This window comes from Melospiza georgiana, chromosome 3, assembly GCF_028018845.1.
Source record: "Melospiza georgiana isolate bMelGeo1 chromosome 3, bMelGeo1.pri, whole genome shotgun sequence".
NCBI classification, from domain to species: domain Eukaryota; kingdom Metazoa; phylum Chordata; class Aves; order Passeriformes; family Passerellidae; genus Melospiza; species Melospiza georgiana.
Genome location: NC_080432.1, coordinates 100,172,231 through 100,194,916, shown reverse-complemented (window position 1 = coordinate 100,194,916; position 22,686 = coordinate 100,172,231). Strand labels below are relative to the sequence as shown.

Sequence of the window (22,686 nt, the reverse complement as noted above, 5' to 3'; positions counted from 1 at the left end):
TTGCTTGGCGGTATTCCAAAAATCAATAACAAATTTTTACTATTTATTCATTTTAGCAAGTAAAGGCATTAATGTTAATTGACTACAAGTTGTCTGGTTCTCTTAATAATCAATATTCTCTCTTCTATGGGTTAATGCTTCTCCCTCTTCTCATGCTGATTAGTCTACATGCTCACTGCGTCTTCTGTCTTCTTTTGACTTGGGTTTCTTGAGTTGGTGGGCTGTGAGTCAGCAGTGTGGGAATCTCTCCCTGCCAGAATTGTCTTATACCCGTTCAGAGCTGATCTCAGCACAGTTGCTGAGTGGGCTTTTTTAGTTTCTTCTCTATCTTGGAAGTTCTGCCAAATGCCCTTGTGCCCCATAAATTCTGTATTTTATGTATCCACTATCAGAGGTACATTGTTCTTTTCAAGCCTTGTTAAACTCCCCCTAGGTTTGAGATCATTAAAACATGTTCAACTCTTAACAAGGCGATTCTCATGACAAGTAATTTCTCTTTCCCACAGCTGGCCTTCACTTAGACCTTGTTAGGTAACTGCTCTCTGTTTCACAGATTAGAACTTCTCTCTTGTTGATTAGGCTTGAAAGTATACAAAGATCAAACATCAAAGCACATCCCTCGTCAAGAAAATGTATACACATTCCACATTTTGCAACAGAACTCGCCAAGACTGCAGGGACAAGGCTGGGGGGGCTTTTCCCTGAGCTGCAGCGCTGGGGGTCGATGATGCGCCCGGCGGGGCGGGCGGTGGGCACGGCGGCAGCCGAGGGGAGGGGCGGCCGCCTGACGGGGCGGGAGGATCGTGTGTGGGGACCGGGCGCTGTTTGTTTCGGTGCCGTGTCGGTGCTGTGGCGGCGGAGCGGCTCGGGCACACGGTACTGCGGCGGCGGGCGGGGGGCGGGCGGCGCCAGCCCGGTGGAGCGAGTGGTTCTGGCCGGGTCAGCGCTCCTGCCCGGTTCTGGCCGGGTCAGCGCTCCTGCCCGGTTCTGGCCGGGTCAGCGCTCCCGCCCGGTTCTGGCCGGGTCAGCGCTCCCGCCCGGTGCCGGCCGGGTCAGCGCTCCCGCCCGGTGCCGGCCGGGTCAGCGCTCCTGCCCGGTTCTGGCCGGGTCAGCGCTCCTGCCCGGTTCTGGCGGGGTCGGCGCTCCTGCCCGGTTCTGGCCGGGTCAGCGCTCCTGCCCGGTGCCGGCCGGGTCAGCGCTCCCGCCCCGAGGGCAAAGGGCGAGGTGCGTGACACACCGGCTGGCCCGTCCTGCCGTGCTGCTCCAGGGAGTTTGTCCAGGGGTTATTCCCCAGCTTGTCTCCTGCAGCAGGGATCGGGACGGGCGGGAGGGTGGGCACAGGTGGGGTTTATTTGTGTTTGGCGCTGGGTACGATCAGCGGGGAAGCTGAAGAGAAATTGCTCTTTGGAGTGCAAGTTTTGCAATCTCCGGGAGTACTTTGCCTTTCCCCTCGTCCGGACGCTCCTCCTGGCTCCGGCGGTAGAAGGAAGCTTTTCGAAGCCGGACTCGGCCCGGGCACAGCGGAAGGCGCCCGCTGGGGAGCAGCTGCGGGTTAAGGCGGTCCGGAGCGATGCAGCGCTGCGCTGTGTGGAGCTGCCCCTGCGGGACGGGGTCGAGCCACAAAGCGCTGCAGAGAACTGCTCCGGGGCCCATATCCGGCTAGGAAGAAAGTTTAAGATCTTGCTTCAGATTATGAGCTTGCTGCTAAATTCATTTACTTGTTCCTCACTGAAAGGCTCGTGCCTGAATTGTTTTGGAGAAAACAACATGGGGTGTTTTTAATACAGCGATCACAGCAGTAGCTGCCTCTCTGACACATGCGTGGCTGTGGTCCAAGGAAAGTCTGATATGCTAAAACATCAAGAAATTTTGTGATTAATTTTCAGGTCCATTCTTGCTATTCAAGAAAGACAGTTTACCAATTTTGTGACTCTTTTATCACTGCTCAGTATTTTACAAAGGGATATTCATTGCAGAGCCATAAAAGGGTCACCAGAATAGCTTGCAGCCTTATGTAAGTGTTCAGCCTGAACCCCCAGTTCGGACCTTTAGCAGTGCTTTTGCATGAGGACATTGCTGGCTTTTCAGAGGATACGTCCAGGTTTTCAGTGGAGCACTGAGCTGAGACTGGCAATCAGGGCTCTGCGTGGGCTGAATTTTATCAGCTCCAGCTCTGCTTTGTTGAGAGGTCAAGGATGTTTGCTATTTCTGCCTGTACTAGCCTGTCCTTACAGTGTGTTTCTCAGCCTTGGTCCCACTGGACCTCCCACTGCTGGAGGTTGGAGTGTTTGTCCATTCTGTGAGGGTTTAAGTGCAGTTCTCCCCTCTGGTGAAGCTGAGACCAACACTTACTTTCTGAGCATCGGGGATTGAAGTATTTCTGAGGTAAAGACGATTAGGAGCTCTCTTACTTGTTCCAGTGTAAGTCATTCATGGGAAATAGAAATGAGGTTTAGATCATGGTCCTGTGTGTGTAGGGCCTGGCAGGGAGCTGTGGCAAGTCCCTTTTTGAGTGCCTTGTTCAGGTGTCAGCCAGGCGTCCAGCAGTGCTGGAGCAGATGCCAGCTCCACTCGAGACACGATCCACTGACAAGCACAACCTTTGTATCAGGGGAGCTTTGCTGCAGGGACTGAGCTGTCCAGGGACACAGACACTGCCAGGGTGTGGTGGTTTTAGTGTGAAACTGGGCAGAAATCCTAATTTTGTGTAGTGGCTTTGGTTTGTTAATTTGAGATTTTATTGACTTTGAGATTCTTTTGGTTAATGTTTTAAAGAGTGTGTTGGGTTTGGTGTTGGTTAATTATTAATGTGTTTTTTTTTTTGTTGTGAGGTGGGATTAAGAGAAAGGTAAAGTAGGTTTAAAATTTTAAAAGTGTATAAAGAAAAGTTTATTAACAGTAACTAAAAGAAAGAGTAATGAGAATTAGAACAAAATTTTTAGAATATATATTTTAAAATATTTTTTTCTTACTGATAATGTCAAGAAACAAAATAAAAAAATAGCTTAATATTTTAATTTTTTTTTTTTTAGTTTACTTAGGGAGAGAAGTCTTTTTTGTTAATGTTATGGAGACTTTTCTGCAAGAAAAAAACCCAGTTTTCTTGTGTTTTGTTAACGAACAGTAGTTGTTCAGGGAAATTTGTAATTGTGAAGTTCTTATTTTTTATAAGCTTTCTTACAGTTTGTTTATGGGTTATGTTGATTTATGGGATTATGTTGATTTATGTTTTAAAGATGAGTTGCTAAAGGTAAAAGTTTTTATTATTTATTTTAAAAATTATTTTTATTTTTAAAATAACAGATTTTTTTCTTTTTTTCTTGGGGGTAGAGGATTACTTTTTAAAAAACTTTTTATGGGATTACTGTTATTTTAATATTTGTTTATTTTAATATGGAGGGTTTTGTTTTATATTAATTTGATTTTTAAATTTTGTAGTTTTAGGTGTTATAAAGAAAAAGTTTTTTCTCTATAGTTTATAAGAGGATTTTAGTTTTAAAATTAAGGTATTTATGTTTTTTCTCTGGATTTGATTTTTTTACTGACTTTGTTTTTATGGTTTTTTTGTATGTTTGTATTTTGAGGGTTTTTTTCTTATTTGAGGGAGGATTGAAAGGGTTAACGTGTTGCTTCGGTCTTGTAAATGGTTACTTGATTTGTTGGTAACTTGTGAAAGAGAAAAAAGGAAGTTCTCAGGGTGTTTGTCGTGTCTAGGTTTTTAGTGATTGGAAGCTTTGTATTATTTAAAAAAATTCCTCTCTTGCTAAACTATGACACAGGGCTAGGCGGAAGCTGAGCAGTGGTTTGGAAGAGCTGCATTTTGGATGGGGGCACCTCTTTCTCCTGTGAGTCATTGCTGGCAGAGTGATGGCTGAGAGCTGTAGAGCCTGTGGAAGACAGCACCCATCACAAAGGACTTCAGTGGAGTGGCCCAGGGATGCAGGCTCCCCTGACACTGTTGTGCTGTCTCTGCCTCTTTATTGATGCCTTGGGATTATGGCCAACATTTTTACTTAGTGGCTCAGCTATGTATTGTGAAGTCAATGCAAGCATAAATAAAAGCCTGCCTGTGAACTGACAAACCTTGGGCTTAACAATGAAGCATTCTGTCAGTCTGTGCCTCTGTCTTATGAAATTTGCTTCATTCTTCTGTGACCCATTAGGGATAAGAGTACAGTGTTAGCTTTGTTTCCAGCACCAGGCAAGCTCACATCAGCTGCCCATGTCATACAGTGGCATGTGACTGCACATGGCAGGGAAATTTGAAAGGACCAAGTGTTTCATCTCAGCATCATCATCTGATGGGCTGACTTGAGCCCCCTGCTGCCAGGGGCGTTGCCCAGGCCTTATCTGCCCGACAGAGGTCAGTTCCTTCCATTTGGTTTTTGATTTTAAAGTTAAATTTTCAGGGCAGATAGAATATAAATCTCTGTTACAGTTTGACTGTAGCAGCTGGATAAGGAATGTAGAAGCCCTGGTGATATATGTTGCTTTTAAAAGCATATTTGTAAAGGCACAGGAGCTCAGGGCTCTGAATTGTCATATGAGAGAGGTGAAAACAGTGCTGGTGACACTAGTTTGGTGTTCTTTGGAAGCCATTCATTTGATACAGTACATTTTTCAAGTATGGTACGACATGTGACAAAACCAACACCTACTGAAGAGATTGCATCACTGCAAGGTTAAAAATGTGTTAGTTCAGGAGTACCCTACAGTTCTGCTTTGGTTGTAAAACTCAGTAAGCTGTTCAAACTACAATAATATATTATTTAGGAGATGCTTATTGTCTTGATGTGGCTGAATGGCTGCACATTCTGGTACTGTGTAGTTTTTCTTTTATTCCATTCCTTCACAGGAAACTTGGTTGCATTCTTCTACTTTCTCATTTATCCAACTGTATTTAATAGTTTGGAGTGAGACATTCAAAATGCTAATTTAAAGCATGCTTCCATAAGATTATCATCTTGATTTTATCAGGAAGCAAGAACTCTGAAATCATGGCGGGGAAACCCAAGCTGCACTACACCAAGGGAAGGGGGAAGATGGAGTCAATCCGATGGCTGTTAGCAGCAGCTGGGGTTGAGGTTTGTACCTTTTTTTTATAAAGTGACTTGTGATTAAAATAGGTATCCTCTGGAAGGGTTTCCCAATTGCATCTGTGCTTAGGGATATGCACATCATGAAAAATTGTGATGCAGAATGCTTAGATTGAGTGATACACTCTTGTGTTTTATTTCATGTATTCCTTGAGCCATAGTTACAGAGTGAAGAGATTTTAACATATAAAGAGAATTGATGGCTGTAATTTTTGAAACATACTTTAAGATGAGATTGTAAATTGTCGCTACAGACAAAACAGTGACTTTTTGCCAATGCTCAAACTTCCCTGTATCTCATGAGTCTTCTCCACTGAAAGACCATGCATACCACGTGAAAACTTATGAACATTCTTTCCAAAGAAAGCACCTTTTGTTCTTTGGGTCAGGACCTGAGTAGATCAGCAGATCTGCCCCAAAGGCAGTGTTAGGGGACCTATCTAGATTCACATAAGGTGAAGGCCATCCTATGACATCTTAATCTCTACATTAAGTTTTTGTTTGAATATGTTTTTTTGAAACTATTTATACTCTGTTGGAAATAAAAGGCTTTTTTAAATGGTGCTCACTTGAGAATATTGCTGACAGAGAATTTGCAGAACACAAGTGCTGAGGAAACCAAGATCTTGTCCTCATTCAAATGTCCTTATTAAAAAAAAAGTCCAGTGGATTAAAGATGGAGATAAATGCTGTGTAAGAGAGGCATAATTTACAAGAATTTTCTCAATATTTCATGTGGCATCAGCTGCTTTTTAATTGCATTATTTGGTATCAGTTTATGGTTCATGCAGGTGACTGTGGTCTTTATAACAAGGAAGTTCTTTCTGGAGCTTAATGCTTTGTACAGTCCTGTGGGGCTGGGGACACCAAAGTCTTGGGTTATTGTCTCTGCTGGAGCAGAGGTGAAGTGGAGGATCTGTTAAGGAAACTTTCCTGTCTGACCATCCAGGAGCCTGTCCATCAGTCCTTAAAGTAATTCAATATTGGTGCAACAACAGAGTAACATTATGCCTCCAGGGAGGGGCCTGGAACAAAGGAAACTGCTGGTCTTTGGTACCCTCACAGTCTAAGTGAAGCTCTGGGGTCATGGGCTCCTGCTGTGGCTCACCTGGCCAGTGCCACACGTCCCCATGCCCTGTGTTGTGCAAAGGGAGGCAGTTCCCAGCTCCTGCCTTGGGCTCCCAGGGCTCCATGAGCAGCTGGAACTGCAGCTGCTCCCCCAGCTCCTGGCACTGAATGGATTCCTCACAGGGTCAACACAATGAGAGAAGTGTGGAGAATGGTGTGGAGAGGTGAGCTCTAACTGCCAGCCTTCCTTCCACTTCTCCACTGCCATTGGAGTGACAGCATTGTTTTCTATTGTTGCTTTTCAGTTTGAGGAAGAATTCATAGAGACAAAAGAAGACTTAGAAAAATTGCGCAATGGTGAGTCTGTAAACCGTCCCCTAAAGAGAAATTCTCACACACAGAACAAAAGAACAAAAGAACAACAGGAGGGGGTTTTTTTAAGACCTGCAATATGATCTGACCTGTAAAGAAGAACTTCTTCCTTGTGGATGCTTTCATCCCTGAGAATTAGAAATGTCTTGTTCTCTTACCAGGTCTCTTCCTTATTTTCAGTGTAGTATTTCAGCAGCCTGAGTAGCTTGATCCTTTTTCTTCCCTAGATGGAGTGCTGCTGTTTGAGCAGGTGCCCATGGTGGAGATTGATGGGATGAAGATGGTGCAGACCAGAGCCATCCTCAGCTACATTGCAGCAAAGTACAACCTCTATGGGAAGGACCTGAAGGAGAGAGCCTGGTATGGTAACAGTGTGCCACTTACTAACACTCCTCCATGCCTCTTAATATTTACAGAAAGAATGTTGCTGTGAAGTATCTGCAATAAATTTGAGTTATACTAGCAGACTGTCACTTACTGTAGAGAGTTTATTTTGTGAGAATGGAAGGGCACCTCCAGAGACTGTGGAGATTATTATGGACTGGCAATTTTTAGCCAGCATCCTCTCATGATTGGACCTCAAAACTAATTTTTTTTTCCCTGAAGTGGTTTGCATCTGCAGTCTTTTCTCCCACAGCATAAATGAATACATTATTAATGGAAAACAGCATGAATTCCACTTTAAATACATTACTTGCAGACTTTTTTTTGCTTATTGCATATACTGTGAGCCTGTTTTACAGTTTGTGCTTTGAAAAAAACTGAAAGTTTTCTCAAAGTGGAAGAACCAAGAAACGAAACCAGTGTATTACATTGCAGTGTATTACTCAGTGATTACTCTGAAGTAATCACTGAGTAAAATGTTTATTATTCTCTAATAAAGATTTTACTCAGTTATCACTTCAGAGTTGTGTTTCAGGAAAAGAATCAAAATGGAAAGTTTGAATGATATATGTTGAACAAAAATATTTGTTTCAGGATTGATATGTACGTGGAGGGAACTACAGACCTAATGGGAATGATCATGTATCTCCCTTTTCAACCAGCTGATACAAAAGAAAAGAATCTTGCCTTAATCATTGAACGAGCTACAAGCAGGTACTTCCCTGTTTATGAAAAGGTAAGTGATAAATCACCAGCAGTTCACAAAGACAGTGAGTTCTGGGCTCCCCTTCCTACCCCACTCCCTCACTATTCCCACACAAATACTTTCCAGAAGGCAAGTGACAGTAGAACTTTAGAAATGTATGATTGACCAGTATCCAGCAATGTGAAAAGAGGGCCACAAAATAATTTTTGGGGTGGTTTCAGTACTGGGTCTCTTTGCTGTCTTTCTTTTCCAACCTAGCTTAGTGGCTGATGGCTCCCTAAATGCACCATTTCAATCCTTGTGCCAGCCTTCAGTACTTATTGCCTGGAAGTGTAATGTGTTACAGAATTGTTAAGGTTTGAAAAGACCTTCTAAAGATCATTAAGTCTAATTGTCAACCCAGCACCACCACCATATTCACTATCAAACTGTGTCCTCCTGTGACACATCCTCATGTTTCTTGAACACTTTCAGAGTTGGTGAATCCACCAGTTCTCTGTTCCAGTGCTTTGCAACCCTTTACATGAACAAAAATTTCCTCAGATCTAATCTAAACCTCCCCTGGTGCAACTGGAGTCCATTTTCTCTTGTCACTGGTTACCTGGGAAAGAGGCTGGCCCCCACCCTACTACAATGTCCTGTCAGGGTGTGGTAGAGAACAATAAGGTGTCACACTCAGCCTCCTTTATTCTTGCTATTCAAAGTAAAATATCTTTGTGCTTTACAGCTAAGGATCTAATTCTATGATCTTCCTTAAATCAATTGCTTAAATGTATTATATTTAGAGACTATGATTTTCATTCTCTGAATTGCTACTTGGGCATCCTTAGGTGTGCACAGAGAGGCTCTGCAAGCAAGATACATGTAGCACAGAAAGCATAAAGCAATTATTTACTGGCTAGCATGCACCAAAGAGCCTGAGCTGTGAGGGAAGGCATTCCTGTGCCTGCCATCCCCTTAGAGCACATGAGGAGGCTTTCTTGGCTAGGGAGGAGTTGGTCAGGAGGGGGTGGATTGTTCTTTTCTTCTCCCTGGAACATTGCCTGGATGTTACTGAACTGCCATTTTCCACCAACTTGCTGTTTGTTTTGTTGTTTTATTTCTCCTGTAAGGATATTTTAAATTTTTTTTTGTGTTAAGATTTTCTTGTTTGAATTGAGCCAGCTGTGATCCTCATCTCACAAGTTTGCTTCTGTTTGTAACTTTTCCTTTGGTGCCAGTGCTTTTTCAGGGCATAGTGGTTCTCCTCAGAAATCTGCCAAGGGTACAAAGCTGTGCTGTTTCTGAGCTGAACTGGGTTTCCTGCTTGAAGCCTTTGTTACCAGGCAGCTGAAGTCCACTCAAAAACTACAGGACTTGATGCAATTTCATGTCTCACTTTATTAGAGCCTTAAATTGCACAAACAAAACCCACAGAGGCTGCCCTGTAAAATAACAATGTAAATGATAATCCAGCACTTCTGTAATCAGAGTTCATATATATCCACTCCCATAGCAATGGAGGGCTGTGCTGAGAGATATTGATTACACACCCAAATCTTTCAAAGTCTGATATGTATTTTAAGTTACTAAACAATAAAAATGCACTAAAATTCTCTAAGCCTGTGCTTAGGTGGCATAAACTACTGTAATGATATGTTTTAGCATGTATGCTTCATGTAGGAGAGTCTTTAAAGTAACCCCTATTTGCTAATATAAAGACACAGCTGAACTTTTCCATTATTTTAGCCTAGTTAATTTTGTTAAAATGGTTAATCATTTTCTTTCTGTACCAGCTGTTTAAGATGTCTATTGATTCAGCTTCTCAGGGTTTGCAGTCTATGTGTTACTCATTTTGGAAGCTGACAGGAAACATACCTAGCTGTGAGAGTTCACTTTAAACACTCAGCAGTCAGATGGAGCAGCAAAAGGCAATATAAAGCCCTGCAGGCAATCAGATGCTGTGTTTGGAGTTTCCACACGGTGTGATAAACAAGCTGTGCTAGACCTTGTTAGAGCAGAGTAGGAAGTAACTATGTGAAGGGCTCAGCTGTGACTCTGCCCATGATTGCTGCCTCTATGGTAGAACTGGCAGATGGGCCTGGAGAAGCAGTTGGCTTCCAGGGTCACAGACTGATGTCTTACTGAACATTTGTTAATTTGGAGTAGCCTTGGTGTGACTTAGGCACAGACATGGCCTTCTCTTGCTCCTGATGGGAGGGTGACAGTCTTCAGGTGAAAGGCAGGCTGGAGAGCTGGTGACTGCTCTGAAGCTGTGCTGCAATGTTCATCTCAACTTGTCTGCTACACTTGTTAGATTTGGCAGGCTGTGATTCTTGCATCAGCAGTTTGCCATAAAGGAGTCCTTCCTTATGAGATAAAGGCTGGGAGGTTGTAATCCTTCATTCTGGACATATTTCAAACTGTAATCAGCAGACTCAAATTTTGCTGAAACATCTGGAAATTCACTTAACTTTTTTCTTAAAAATTAGAGGTGTGCTTACATGTAAACTGGCCTGACTACCTCTTCCAATTACTTTAGTCCTGTTCCTTTTGTGTGATTAAGTCTTTCTTGTAGTACTCGACTTGGTATACAGCTACCTGGTGCAGAAGGTTAGAGTGAGAGATGGGACTGCACACACTGAAACATGAATTCTGATTTAATTTTTTGTTTAAAGAATACGTATCGCTTTCTGACTTCATAGGTTCTTGCATGGCCTTGCTCTGCTGTGTTTTTGCAGAAATCTGTCTGCAATGAAATACCTAGATAAAATAGTTACATCCCATGTGAATTTTTTTTGTTTATTTGTTCATACTTTATAGGCCTTAAAAGATCATGGACAGGATTATCTTGTTGGCAACAAATTAAGCTGGGCAGATGTCCATCTGCTGGAAGCCATTTTAATGGCAGAAGAATGTAAGCCTGATGTACTGTCTGCATTCCCCCTGCTGCAGGTTAGCAATCATCTACTGTCAATATGGGAAGTAACAAATTTCACTGACTGTTGTTGGAAGATAATTGATGTTTACATATTTTGAGCCATTGTACTGACACTTCTCTGGTCTGTTTGACTACAAAAACCTGCACTCAGTGCACTGCCTTGCCCCAGAGCTGCTGGGGACTCACCTTTCTCCAGTTCTGCTTTTCCTAGTTGTTCTCAGCTGGCAGGAATTCACTCACTAGTGCTACCAATTTAGTCCTTTAACTGCTACTTCCATGTCTTCAAACACAGCAGCAATATCCAGAAGGAAAGTCTGTGGCCTGATGTGTCTGCAGTTCCTGTCCTTTACTTTTTGCCAGCAAAATTATATTCTTAAGAAATCATATACAAAGAGCAGTTCAGTTTCCTATATCTTGACTTCTGTAGTGCTTTGCACTGAGATATTCCTGTCTTTGCCTCTTTTTTTTTTTTTTCTCAAATATATCTGCAGGATTGCTATGTGGAGTTTTTTCTTCCAATTTTTACTAGATGAATCTTAACTCTTTAATATTAATTTTTCCCATTCCCATCTGGAAAACAAAGGTATAGCATCAGCATTACAGATCAGAAAAAGCTAATACCTTTTACTGTTTAATAAGTATGTCTGACAAGTAAAAATCCAAGTCACCTGATCTTTAAACTATAAAGGATGGAATTATCATTTCCTTAATCTCACTGGCATTACTGTTGCTTCTTACAGGCTTTTAAAGGAAGAATCAGCAACATTCCAACAATCAAAAAATTCTTACAGCCTGGTAGCCAGCGGAAGCCACCAACAGATGAGAAGTTTGTTGCTGTTGTGAGGAAAATATTCAATATCTAATCTGATGAAAATAACCCAACTGTAGTAGATTACCAGAGCTTGCTTTGTAAATTTCATAGATGTGCTCTGTAACTTGCATCATATGGCCAGTGTTGAAACCATATACTCTGAATACACTTTTAAATTAGAGTAAAAGGCTAATTTGGATCTGTTGCATCTAGAAAGAAGAATTTCATGAAGCAGTTATATGAAATAAAATATGCTGACACTTGGTGTGTGTTCAATTATAGTTCATGCCTGGTAGGGTAAAATGATCAGTTGTAGCTTCTGGAGTACTGTAGAAATGCCACATGATCCCCAAACCCATTTTAATAAACTGCCAGACTGAGGAGTCACACCCTGAAAACTGAGAATTCATTTAAATTCAGGCCTAGAATCTTCTGGGTTGGTTCTTCAGGAGGTCTCCTAGAAAGTTCACTGTATTTCACAGCTTAAAAATTAAGGAAATAAAAACTTTTAAAATAAAATTAAAATTCATGATCCTTTTAAGTTTATGGGCAGAAGTAAAAAACTTTTCTAATCCCCACATGAATCTCTTAGGAGTGATTTTTTCACTGAAAGATCAAAGTCCTTGTGTTTAATTGGCCTGCTGTGATTTTCATCTGCTGAGAGCACTTATTCCCTTGCTTTTCTTTTTTGCTGCTTGGCTGGCTGGTCAGTGAGGCAAATGCCCCTTGAGTGGTTTTTTTATAAGGTTTTACGTTCTGCAGTCACTTCCCACAGTTATAAAGCCAAGTGCTGTGGCTGCTTACCTTTTCAGTAAGTGAGTTTTACCTCAACAGTGCTTAAAGCATGCACTACTCTGTCAGATTCTTTACCCTAATTTGATGAGAGCAATCACTGTTCCCTTTAAGAACATTGCCATAAGCCATCCTTCTTTGCACTTAGTTGTTTCTCCTCAGCAGGACTCCAACTGATTAGGCAGTCAGCCAGGGTGCATGAAGAATTGCTGCCCAGCAAAGTTAACTCCTTCCCTGACTTGTGCCTAAGAAGAGCCATGTGCATCTCAGAGGTACAAACCACACTGCCCCACTGCTGACCTCCAAACAGGTTTACATTAAGATTACCTCAGTAGCTGGAAGCAGTGCTTTGCCCAGCACAGTACTTGTTTCACTGGGCTATTCCTCTCTTCCAGACAAGTGCTATGATTTAGGAACCATCACAAAGGAGGTATCATGATACACAATAACCTTCATAAGCGAGCTTTGTGTGAAAAAAATGAAAAGCAGCAAAGTTTCTGTTTGTCTTCGAGAGGGCACCCACCCATACTGCTTCCTAACGATTTTCCTTATATTCCCTGTACACCAGAAGACAGTCTTAGCCAAGCTGTGAGACTTCAGGAATATTTATTTTGTACACAAATCAAAGCAACTTCAATCCCTGAATGGTTTGTGACTGAACAATCTCTTCTGCTTACCAGAGGGGAGTTCAGCAAGATAATCTGTGAAAGAATGAATGGCAAACCTATCCCAGAGCACTGAGAGCTTGCAACCTCTCTGTGCAGCATGATGACAAACCTCAGCCATGGTTCATGTCACTGGCAATTTACAGCATGGAACATGTTTTAAACCACTACTGAGTACACAGCAGAGCACCAGACTCTTTCATTGACAAAATGCCTCACTCATCTGCTTAAAAAACTGATAAGCTTCAAACCTGTTACATTTTATTTGAGCACAGATTTTTTATATTTAGAACCAGGAGAACAAGAGCGTGGGTTGGAAAGAAAGTTGTTTTTTTAGTGCAACACAGTACAGGCCCAAGACTTTTTTGATTTAGAACTGATTGTTTAATCTCAGAAACTACAAAATTATACTTCAATACAAGATAGCTTTTTAGCATAAACATGTATTTATAGATATTCTTTCAGAGATACAGTGCAAGAGTAATTCAGTTTCCTGGGGTGCTCTGCACCCCTAAAAGAGATCAAACTTACAAAGAAAAATCCCATGAGTTAATAGACTGCTTAAAAGAAAGTAGATCAAAATATAAGAACAAAACACTTGCTTTAGTTTTTAAAAAAGCTTTTAAAATATCAACAACATATCAATAATCGATTAACAGGTACAGATCTTTTTCAGAAAATATAAATGCAGCGTAAGACTTGTGTTCAAACTTGTCTTTCAAGTACGGAGAGCATGTCTGTCTGGTGGTCATGGCAGTCATATTCAGTTCTAAATTCTCCTACAGCAGCATAAGCCTCAAAATCATAAATAGGCTGAAAAAAAACCAAAACAAGAAAACATAAATATGGCTGTCATTAATAAAATCAGTGTAAGTCATCATTAAATAACAGTGCATTCATAAGTAGCTGACACTAGAGTCTCTATTAAGCTGTCTTTTCAGGTGTCCAGACCTCCAGTCTCAGTGTCTAGAAAAGCAAAGCCCACCTAGGCTGGAAAAGCAATCCACAATGGACAATAACATTTTCCAGTGTAAGTCCCGATTCTTAAATTTTTAAATTGCTTCTGATTTTTTCCTCCCTGTATGTAACTGAAGTAAAACAGAATGGTGTTATATTAAATCTGTAATATTTAAATGAAAAAGCTACAGTTATTATTCCTTCAGGAGATGGGGATTCTGATTTACACCTGGAAAATGTTTTGCATTACAGATTATTTGGGAAAAAAGTTTTGAATTTACTCCATAATTTAATTCCAAATTAAGAGATTCAGAAAATCATATTTTCCAGAATGCTGAACAGTACCAATAAAGCAGCTGGAACAGCCAGAATTTTTTTAAAAATTTGCATTAATACTGGCCAAAGTTCTTAGGTCAGGTCTAAAATGTGCTGGTTTTTAACAGTACTGTGCTTCCAGTAGTTTTGAATGCAGCACTTCTAAACCAAAGTGTTAGCCTATTTTTTTTAAGATGACAGTGTTGTATGAAATTAGACTAATTTTATTTGTATGTGTTTGAAAACACTAAGGCTTATCTAGGTTGTTCCAAAAGCCTTATCAATATGTATTAGTATTTAATTGCTGCCCTCTCCTTTCTGTGCTGAGAAAGTCACTTCTCACCAGCTGTATCTGCCTAGTAAGATGAAAAAGCTGCTCACTGGAAAAAGGACTGTGACCTCCAAACTAATTTCATTTAAACTGTGTAGTTGCTGAATGACAGTGACTTCCACCAACAGTGTCTTGAATAGGGTGTGAAAGGGCAACTATTTGATAACCTGTGAAATCTTTACAATAACATCTGCAATATGTATTTACCTCAGGCATGCTACTAGTCCTGGCATTAATTTCTTGGACCTCTTGAACCTCATTCCCATTATAATGGTCAAAAGAAAAGATGAAACTGTAAAAGACAATTCAATATGTTTATGTTCTCACTTTTCTCAGTGGACCACTCAAGAACACGCAGAGTTATCAAATGCCATTTCTGTTTTTCTATGAACTGCAATTTAGTGAAACATTAGATCAGAAACAGAGTCTATAAAGACATTCTTGCTTTTCCAAAATACACCATTATGATTTCTTTTAGCTACAAATAAAGCTTCCCTGTGCAGCACAATGCTGAATCCTATTCCATGAAGACTGGGTAAGTTTGTCAGTCAGTCAATTCTACTCACCCATATCTAAATTCATGGGGATACCAACAAAGTAGAAAGAATCTTGGCCATGGCAGTCACATGAATATTGAATTACAGGAATAGTGTCTCATAAATCCCACCAGTCTAGATCACTGCAGCTGTTTTCAAACTATTCAAGGAGCTAGAGCAGTCAACTTCTTATCTGTTTTATTTTTAGGATATTAGCTCTTTAATTGCTGAGCCTTAAAAGCTATATTGGAAGGTTTGCCACCTGGTTTTGCTACAGAATATGGCTATCAACATCTTCTTCATGACTACAATTCCTCTTTTGCTATGAGGGAACCTTCCTTGCCTGTGGGCAAGAGGTGGGCAGCCCAAGAGGGCAATAAATGCAGCACAAGCAGCAGAGAACAACTATGAAAGAAACTACAACTTCTTCCTGGAGTAGTCTAATCTAAAAATGGAGGCACCATTGAACTCATCAGGCATAGGGATTTCACTTTGAACTATGGCTGCAGAGTGCTACATAAATGAGAAGATTGAGGAGAACACATGAAACTGCAAAGATAGCTACCTTCATTAAATAACTGGCACTTGAAATGCTTCCTAAAAGTGGGCAGAGAGGCAGGACTTCTCATGAGCAGCTGGGCTTTGTCACTTGCACAGCCAAAGTAATGGCAGTCACACAGATCTCCTCCCTTTTTATGGTGTAGTTAAACCATCTGGCTAATTCTCTTCAAATTCCACTGTCTAATCCTGGGGCCAGTCCTGTGTTCATAGGTGTCAAAAATTAGTTTTAAACCCACTTCAGCATACAAAACAAGCCCTGACAGTTACAAGTATCTTACAGAACTCTGCCAACTATGTGCACTCATCAAAGATGTGCTGCGAAATAAATATTATGCTCCATTATCCATTGCTCTTATTTTCTAGTCACATAGCCTTGATCCTCTCAGGAATGTCTCAAGGAGTGAACTATTCCACAGCACGTGTCTTGCCAGAGTCCTGAGTATATTTACAGTTTATTACAAACTACAAAGCACATTCACTCTGTAATGTTCTTTTTTCCCCCATTGGCTTTTCATACATTCCAGAGACTTTTTAATGCATTCAGCTTTCAGACCAGATTTCAGAAAGTGCTATACATTCACTGTTTCACCTTAAACCAAAGAAATTCAATAAATCAAGAGCAATTCAATCCAGTGAATCACACACAGATCAGAATCAACTTGCATTATGAATGCTACTAACTCTTGCATACTGAGATTTGAATTTCTAAATCTACTTCAAACACATAAAAATGCATTAAAGTAGCCAAGAAAACACAGAGCTTATTTCAGGTGAAGTAAGAAAATGCTGGAAATAGTAATGTATAAAACAACTAAGATAATTTGCCTGGGGTACCCCTTGGCTACATACTCTTTGTACATAGAACAAGTTACAACACTCTCACTATCAAGGTCTTGTAGTAGAATATTACCTAAATTACTGTAGGAGAGTCTTGCATAGGTGAAAACTACTGTCAATAATTCTGGTTTGGATGGATGGGTTGTTTTTAGATTTCCTAACCTTTTGAAGGTTTGGGCGCTTGCTTTATTTTACATTGTAATTTATTGTAGTGGTTTCTAAGTTCAGAGTGGTCACTTCCATGCACTTAATTTCCATCTTTGATTTGTGCTCTAGCTGCTTTTCACATTTTGGCATGTTAGGCACAAGTGAAAACATTCTAGTTTTCTACAAAAGCAATACACACTTGTAATAAAAAGCAATTAAAACCTTTCTTTGTAAACATTCTAAACTAAGACTGCTTTAAAAAGTCTTTGTTCCTTTTACTTTATGTAAGAAAAACTTTCTAAGGCAGTTGTAGTGAACTCTATCTCAACTCATTGCTGTAACTTCTGCTAAACAAGTACTGTACATTTCTCCAGTTGAGAAACTCCTCACATGCCTATGGCTACACTAAATGTAAAACACTGGGTATTTTAGATATCAGACATTCAAAAGCACATTAATGGAAAATTTTGTATTAGTCCCTTCAAGACCTGGGAATTGGGAAATGGGCTGCATTTATAAAGTTTTAATGTGTCTTCCATAAATTCTGCATCTAATTTAGTGACTAAATTGACCCATAGGAGTATAATAACATACACTACTTAAAAGCATCTCACACTAATGTGATTATAAATGTACATATATTTAAGGCTATGTCTTCATTCCAAAAAAGTTTTGGGTTTTTTTTAAACAGTGGGATAACTTAATCTGAGCAAGGTCATGGTGGCAAAACTGGAAATCCAATTTAAGGCCATCTAGGAGCAGATCAGGTCCACAATTACCACCTTTAATAAAGAACTTGCTGGGAACACTTTGCTGTCAATGCTACTCAACATTTTTTTAAAATAGAAATTTTTATAACTGTGATTGGTGCAAAGCACAAAGCCAGAATGAACAACACACCACAAATTCTAAGCTGAGAAAAACTAATTGTGTACTCACACAATCTGGATTTAATGCATTTTAAATGCATTTCTGCATGTGAAACCACAGCCTAAACCACCTTTGCTAAAACCATGAGTGAGACAATCTCCCAACAGCTCTTATTGCATATTCACTTGTGCAAGGTTTATGTCCCCCAAAAGATTTTTAGATTTGTAGATTTTTGCCACCATGAGGGTTTCATGGCAAACTAGCTGCCATGACAATTATTGCCCAGTCTGTATCCTGTCTTCTTTAGCAGCAAAGGAAAACCCCTAAGTTGAACTGTTCCATTCCCTGGGAGCTGAGGATACATTATGCAACAGTGGATCCCCACCTCCTTTATTGCTCAGATTGCAAAATTCAATCTGTAATGATTTTATTACAGTACTATCTCCTGTTTATCAGCTGGATTTCGCAATATGTGCAATGTTAGGCAAACATCTCATAAAAGGAGGGGCTGCCAGAGGGTAACACACACCTACTGCCTTTGTGTCAATGATCTGCCTTACCTCGTAAATGGCTCCTGATGTTTCCAAGCTAGGCTGAAGTGCTGAACTCTAGTTAAAACCCAACATTTAAACCAAAGCAATACCCAAAATTTACTAAAAAGAGAATTTTACGTGCAGTTCAGGATGCTGTTTGTTTGTTTGTTTACTGTAGTGAAACACTTACACAATGATATCTTCACATTTTTGGGATCACATGTTACACAGAAAGCTCCATAAGCAGCCACAGAGCCAAAGGTGAGTCCAGCAGCTAAAGAGATTTTACTACCTGCAAGAAACCATTCCAGTGTTATTTCTCAACACAAGGTCTTTAAGCTCAATCTTTATACAGCAGCTGTCTCTCTACAATAGAACTGATTTTGCCACATTCCAGCTTACCCAGTGTGAAGAGAGAGGTAATATTTCTGTAACTGGGTCATTCTAATGTGTGGGATTAGGGGCAAAGTCAACTAAGTTAGAGGGAGATGATCAAGATCCAGTGATACTTGCAACTTGGGAAAAATATAACCCAAAATTTGGCTGTTTTCTCTATCACACTTAAGAAGGATTTTTGTAATTTCTCTGAACTGTATGTTCATTTTAACTATATCTTAGAGCACTTAGAAGTCTACAAAAATGGTAGAAATGTACCAATATATATAAAGAGTAAATTGGAGAACATGTGTGGTCATAATGTCAGGCCTTTCAGTCTGACATCAGTCCTGGACAAAGAAATGCTATCACCAACATCCCATTTAATGAATAAAGAATGAAAAAAAAAAACCCAAAAAATGGCAGTGAGGATGAAAACAAGACTTCTAAAAGTACCTTGACATCTTCTTGCTATTGAAAAACTGATTCATAAATCCCAGATATATCCCTAATATTTTAAATTTCTGAACAGACATTTGTTATATGATAAAAGTGTAGAATCTGCACAGCAGACCTTATTTGAATTAAACTGATCCCCAAATGTTTATAAATAAAGAATTCAGATCCCCGATGCCATTTAGTTCCCAATCCTTTTGAGTATTTTTAATCAAGACTTTGCAACAAAATGTAAATCATAACCAATAAAAAGTCAGCTAGATCTGCCACAAGGATCGATCAAGTATTAAAGAGTGAAGAGAACAGGTGAATGGGATAGTCAGCGAGTGCAGCTGGCTGCAAACACAAAACCACAGCGTTTTCAGAAATTCAGAGATGAAGCCGTGTCTCCGAGAGCAAGGCATGGGCACACTACGAAGGGAGACGGTGGCCCCGAACCACAGGAATGGTGACGGACAATGGCACAGGGGCGGTGACCGATGCGTGCCGGTGCCCTGCGGGGAGCGGACGGGAACGCGCCCGCAGCTCCCGCCCGCCCGTCCGCGGAACCGCTGCGACCTCTGCCGGGCGCTGAGCCGGGACACGGGGCCGCAAATCCCCGGCAACACCGAACTAAGCTTTGCGGTACGCTGCCACCTAAAACGGACTCGTGAGCTTACTGTGAAAGGCACCATTCTAAAGTACCAGAGAATTAACCATCATGAGTAGAGGGCTTTCTCCCACCGTGCATCTGGAAATGTCAGAATCAAACCTGGATTTCTCTGTAGAAAATAAGCTTTAATCAAGGATATACTGTGCTCAACATAGGAATGATTGAAAGGTGATGAAAAAGCCCAAAATGTATTTAAGGTCAAAGATAACATGACAACCACCACTCTTTGCCCTGAAAACAAGCTTACTTAAATGCTTAAGTTGGCTCAAGAACATCTCATGAAACTCAGTGCATTTACAGCAGCATATGATGGATGTAGAATGCACCTATGCTAATTACAGCAAAGTTTTAATGTCTCACAGTGCACAGAAGAAATCAAATGCTTCATTTCCAAATCCTTCTGTCCCAGTACTAACCTTTACGGGTGTATGCTACAACTCCTCCAAACACCAGCAATGAAGCATACGTAAAACCAATCCAGTCAACAGCCATGGTCCCAGCCCTGGAAAAAACCAAATATATTGCAACTGAAGGCAAACAAATTCCTTCCTCCTGGTAAAAAAGAATTCATTATTTAATGGGTTCTAAATAACACTACACTCTCCTAAGTCATGTTTGGCATTGTGTCAAAACATTCAGAAGGTGAAGGTGTGCCTGCTGGCTATTGCACCATCCTTTCACTAACTGCTGCCCTTCCTCACACCCCACTATAGGGGTATACTATATTTCCATTAGGAGTTTTTTTGGGATATATGTGCCATACATTTTTCCCAGCCACAAATACATGTATGCATGCAAAAAGCTTGACACCATCCAAAGCATGTTTAGTTGCACTTGTGTCACGCTGCTGAGCTGAGAGCACACTATGGATACGTACAGGTCTTCTGAGTGCTCAGCTCAGGGCTTGCATCTCCTTTCACCAACACTAGACCTGGAGCACTTCAAGAGGCATGTAACAAACACTGCACCCGGCAAAAACCCGAATTTTTAGAGTCTATTCCAAGTTTCCAGACAGAAACTTAGGCTGTTCTGGGAAGCTACACATACAGGTACTTTATCCTGCATCTATGCCCCTTTTATTTCACCTTTACATTTCGATGCATCGTCTGAAGTTAGGCTTCTGTTCCACAGAAAGCATTTAAGGCTCTGTTGTGATGCTGGTCCCTACTTCGCTGGCAGTGCTGTGTAAAGGCAGGAATGGCAGTGCTCAGCAGCCAGAGGGCCCCGGCCTCTCTGCCATCAACGGTGGGACACACCTTTGCCCTCCTCCTCCCAAACTAATTAATCACATCCTTCTTTATACCTCAGCGTCGGTGCCCTTGACCACAGCGTTAAAGGGTGCTAGCAAAGAGTGCTCACTCAGCATTTCACGTCAGGCCTTTAGTATTTAAAGTAAGCAATTCGCAGCGAGCCCACTCCTCCCCAGGTCGTAACCCCTCAGGACAAAAGGTGGCGTTAGGGGGCCATGGCCCCCCGGAGACCGAGGTTTGCACAGGCGGGGCCAGGGATGCAGGGGACAGGAATTCCCAGGCCTTTGATGAGTCTGGCCTTCGTGGCCGCCTCCCGCCCAGGCCCCCAGCCCGTATCTCGCTTCCCAGCGCCGCGGCGCAGCCCCCGGGCGAAGGCAGGCGCCTGCGGGGGGCGGCTCCGGGGCATGCGGCCCCCAGGCGGAGGCGGCCCCCAAGCGGAGGCAGGCGCCTGCGGAGGGACGGCCCCGCGCCCCGCCCAGCCGCCCGCTCGCCCCCCGCTGTCCCCCGGCAGCTCAGCCCAGCCGTACCTCGTCCTGCCGCGCCGCCCTCCGACCTGCCCCGGCCCTGGCTCCGGCCCCGCCTCCCGCGCCCGTCGGGCTCCGTGGGGCGCCGGCCCGGCTCAGCCCCTCGGCGGCGGAAGGAGGGCGCCTGTCGCCGTCATGGCGGCGGCTCGGGCCGGGCCGCCCGCAGCGCCGCCGGCGGAGCGGTGGCTGGCGGCGCTCGGCGGAGCTGGGCCGCGGGGGACAAGCGGGTGGCAATGAGCCGGCAGGGCCCTTGTGGCCAGGGGGCAATGGTATCCGGGGATGCATCGGGAAGAGCGTGTCCAGCGGGAGGCGATTCCTCCCTCCCACTCGGTCCTAGTGAGGCCACATCCGGACTGCTGTGTCCATTTCTGGGCTCCGCAGTAAAAGACATGGAACTACTGGGGAGAGTCCAGCGGAGGCCACAAAGATGAGACGGCATCTGGAGGATCTCTTTTATAAGGAGAGGCTGCAGGACTTGAGTCTGTTCTGTCTAGACAAGAATGAGAGAGATCTCATTCATGGGTATAAATCAAAGCTGGGTTTTGGGAGGGCGGTGCCAGACTTACTGGTGGTGTGCAGCAATAGGACAAGGATCAATGGCCATAAACTAAACCACACAAAGTTTCAGCTCGGTTGGACAGAGCATGGTACTAGTAATGAACTAGATGGTCTGTATGGGTCCCTTCCACCCCCAGCAGTTCTGTGAGTCGTGGCTATGCTGGTGCAGTAGGGCAGCACCCTCTGTTGGGGCCCCTCAGTTACTGTGCCCTGCTTCAGGGTGGGCATCTCCTGTTTGAGACTCCTTATCCGGTCATTCAGGCTCTGGAAAGGTCCATGGATATTTTACTCTTTAAAGGCCAACCCCCCTTGTCATGTTTAGGATGGAAGAATTAATGAATGGAGTCCCATCTGCAGATCCACTTGTCCCCAAAGTGCGCCCATTCCACAGAGACAGGGTGAGGGGCTGCTGCCTGCAGCCCCCACAGTCGCCCTGTGACTCAGCAATGGGCACTCATTGCTGTGTCAGGCACCCTTCTGCCCCCTGCCCCTCTCATAAGCAGGTTCCTCTCTCTCCTTGCTTGTGTATTTTCAAAGTCTGAGAGCTGCTGCATGAAGCCAGGTGAGCAGGCACGTAGGCTGAATGCTCGGATGTGTTTGTCAGGGTAAACATCAGGAACAAGCCCTGACACTCTGATACTAAACACGTAGCTCATTTATGAAACTGCTCGATGTGGTTATTTTAACACCCTGACTTCTTGTCTGCTAGCCCTTTTTGCTGGACCTATTCCACTGCAAGCTATTTTTGTCCATATTTTGTCCCCCTCCGCAGTGTTTCTTCAGCTTTTTCTCAAGTGAGCGATTCTTGACCAGCACAGGCCGTGTCCTTCGGGGGTGATACAGGGGTGCCTGTGTGCAACGTTCCCCACACTTCCCTTGTTCCCACAAATAGACTGAGCATAAACATGGCCACAACAGGGAGAGACTCACAATGCCATGTGATAGGACTTGGATACCTGCCTCCTTCAGG

At 42.5% G+C, this 22,686-nt stretch overlaps 2 protein-coding genes across 4 annotated transcripts; one reads left to right on the top strand and one right to left on the bottom strand.

The window, feature by feature from the left end:
- The first annotated feature begins 793 nt into the window (after positions 1-793).
- Positions 794-11,620, top strand: LOC131080965 (glutathione S-transferase). Of its 2 annotated transcripts, none has more exons than XM_058019774.1 (7): positions 794-876; positions 4,978-5,084; positions 6,470-6,521; positions 6,764-6,896; positions 7,515-7,656; positions 10,429-10,560; positions 11,287-11,620. In XM_058019774.1, exons 2-7 carry the CDS (start codon positions 4,998-5,000, stop codon positions 11,407-11,409), a joined length of 669 nt encoding a protein of 222 aa, XP_057875757.1. In that variant the 5' UTR covers positions 794-876; positions 4,978-4,997; the 3' UTR covers positions 11,410-11,620. The 2 variants fall into 2 exon arrangements, with proteins under 2 accessions (XP_057875757.1, XP_057875756.1); XM_058019773.1 differs by lacking the exon at positions 794-876 and adding an exon at positions 2,147-2,385.
- A 1,116-nt stretch (positions 11,621-12,736) lies between these two features.
- Positions 12,737-21,245, bottom strand: TMEM14A (transmembrane protein 14A). Of its 2 annotated transcripts, none has more exons than XM_058019776.1 (5): positions 21,162-21,245; positions 19,801-19,886; positions 18,092-18,193; positions 14,625-14,709; positions 12,737-13,627 (listed from the first exon to the last, which is right to left on the bottom strand). In XM_058019776.1, exons 2-5 carry the CDS (start codon positions 19,874-19,876, stop codon positions 13,594-13,596), a joined length of 297 nt encoding a protein of 98 aa, XP_057875759.1. In that variant the 5' UTR covers positions 19,877-19,886; positions 21,162-21,245; the 3' UTR covers positions 12,737-13,593. The 2 variants fall into 2 exon arrangements, with proteins under 2 accessions (XP_057875759.1, XP_057875760.1); XM_058019777.1 differs by lacking the exon at positions 21,162-21,245 and adding an exon at positions 20,688-20,760.
- Positions 21,246-22,686: the final 1,441 nt, after the last annotated feature.

What these genes read in the sequence shown, in the direction of transcription:
- LOC131080965 (XM_058019774.1), top strand. Translation starts at nt 4,998, where the DNA reads ATGGCGGGGAAACCCAAGCTGCACTACACCAAGGGAAGGGGGAAGATG. An exon ending in TAGCAGCAGCTGGGGTTGAG is followed by an intron (nt 5,085 to 6,469) that starts GTTTGTACCTTT and finishes GTTGCTTTTCAG; the next exon opens with TTTGAGGAAGAATTCATAGA. An exon ending in ACTTCCCTGTTTATGAAAAG is followed by an intron (nt 7,657 to 10,428) that starts GTAAGTGATAAA and finishes CATACTTTATAG; the next exon opens with GCCTTAAAAGATCATGGACA.
- TMEM14A (XM_058019776.1), bottom strand. Translation starts at nt 19,876, where the DNA reads ATGGCTGTTGACTGGATTGGTTTTACGTATGCTTCATTGCTGGTGTTT. An exon ending in TGTAGCATACACCCGTAAAG is followed by an intron (nt 18,194 to 19,800) that starts GTTAGTACTGGG and finishes GGTTTCTTGCAG; the next exon opens with GTAGTAAAATCTCTTTAGCT. An exon ending in AAATGTGAAGATATCATTGT is followed by an intron (nt 14,710 to 18,091) that starts GTAAGTGTTTCA and finishes TGTCTTTTACAG; the next exon opens with TTTCATCTTTTCTTTTGACC.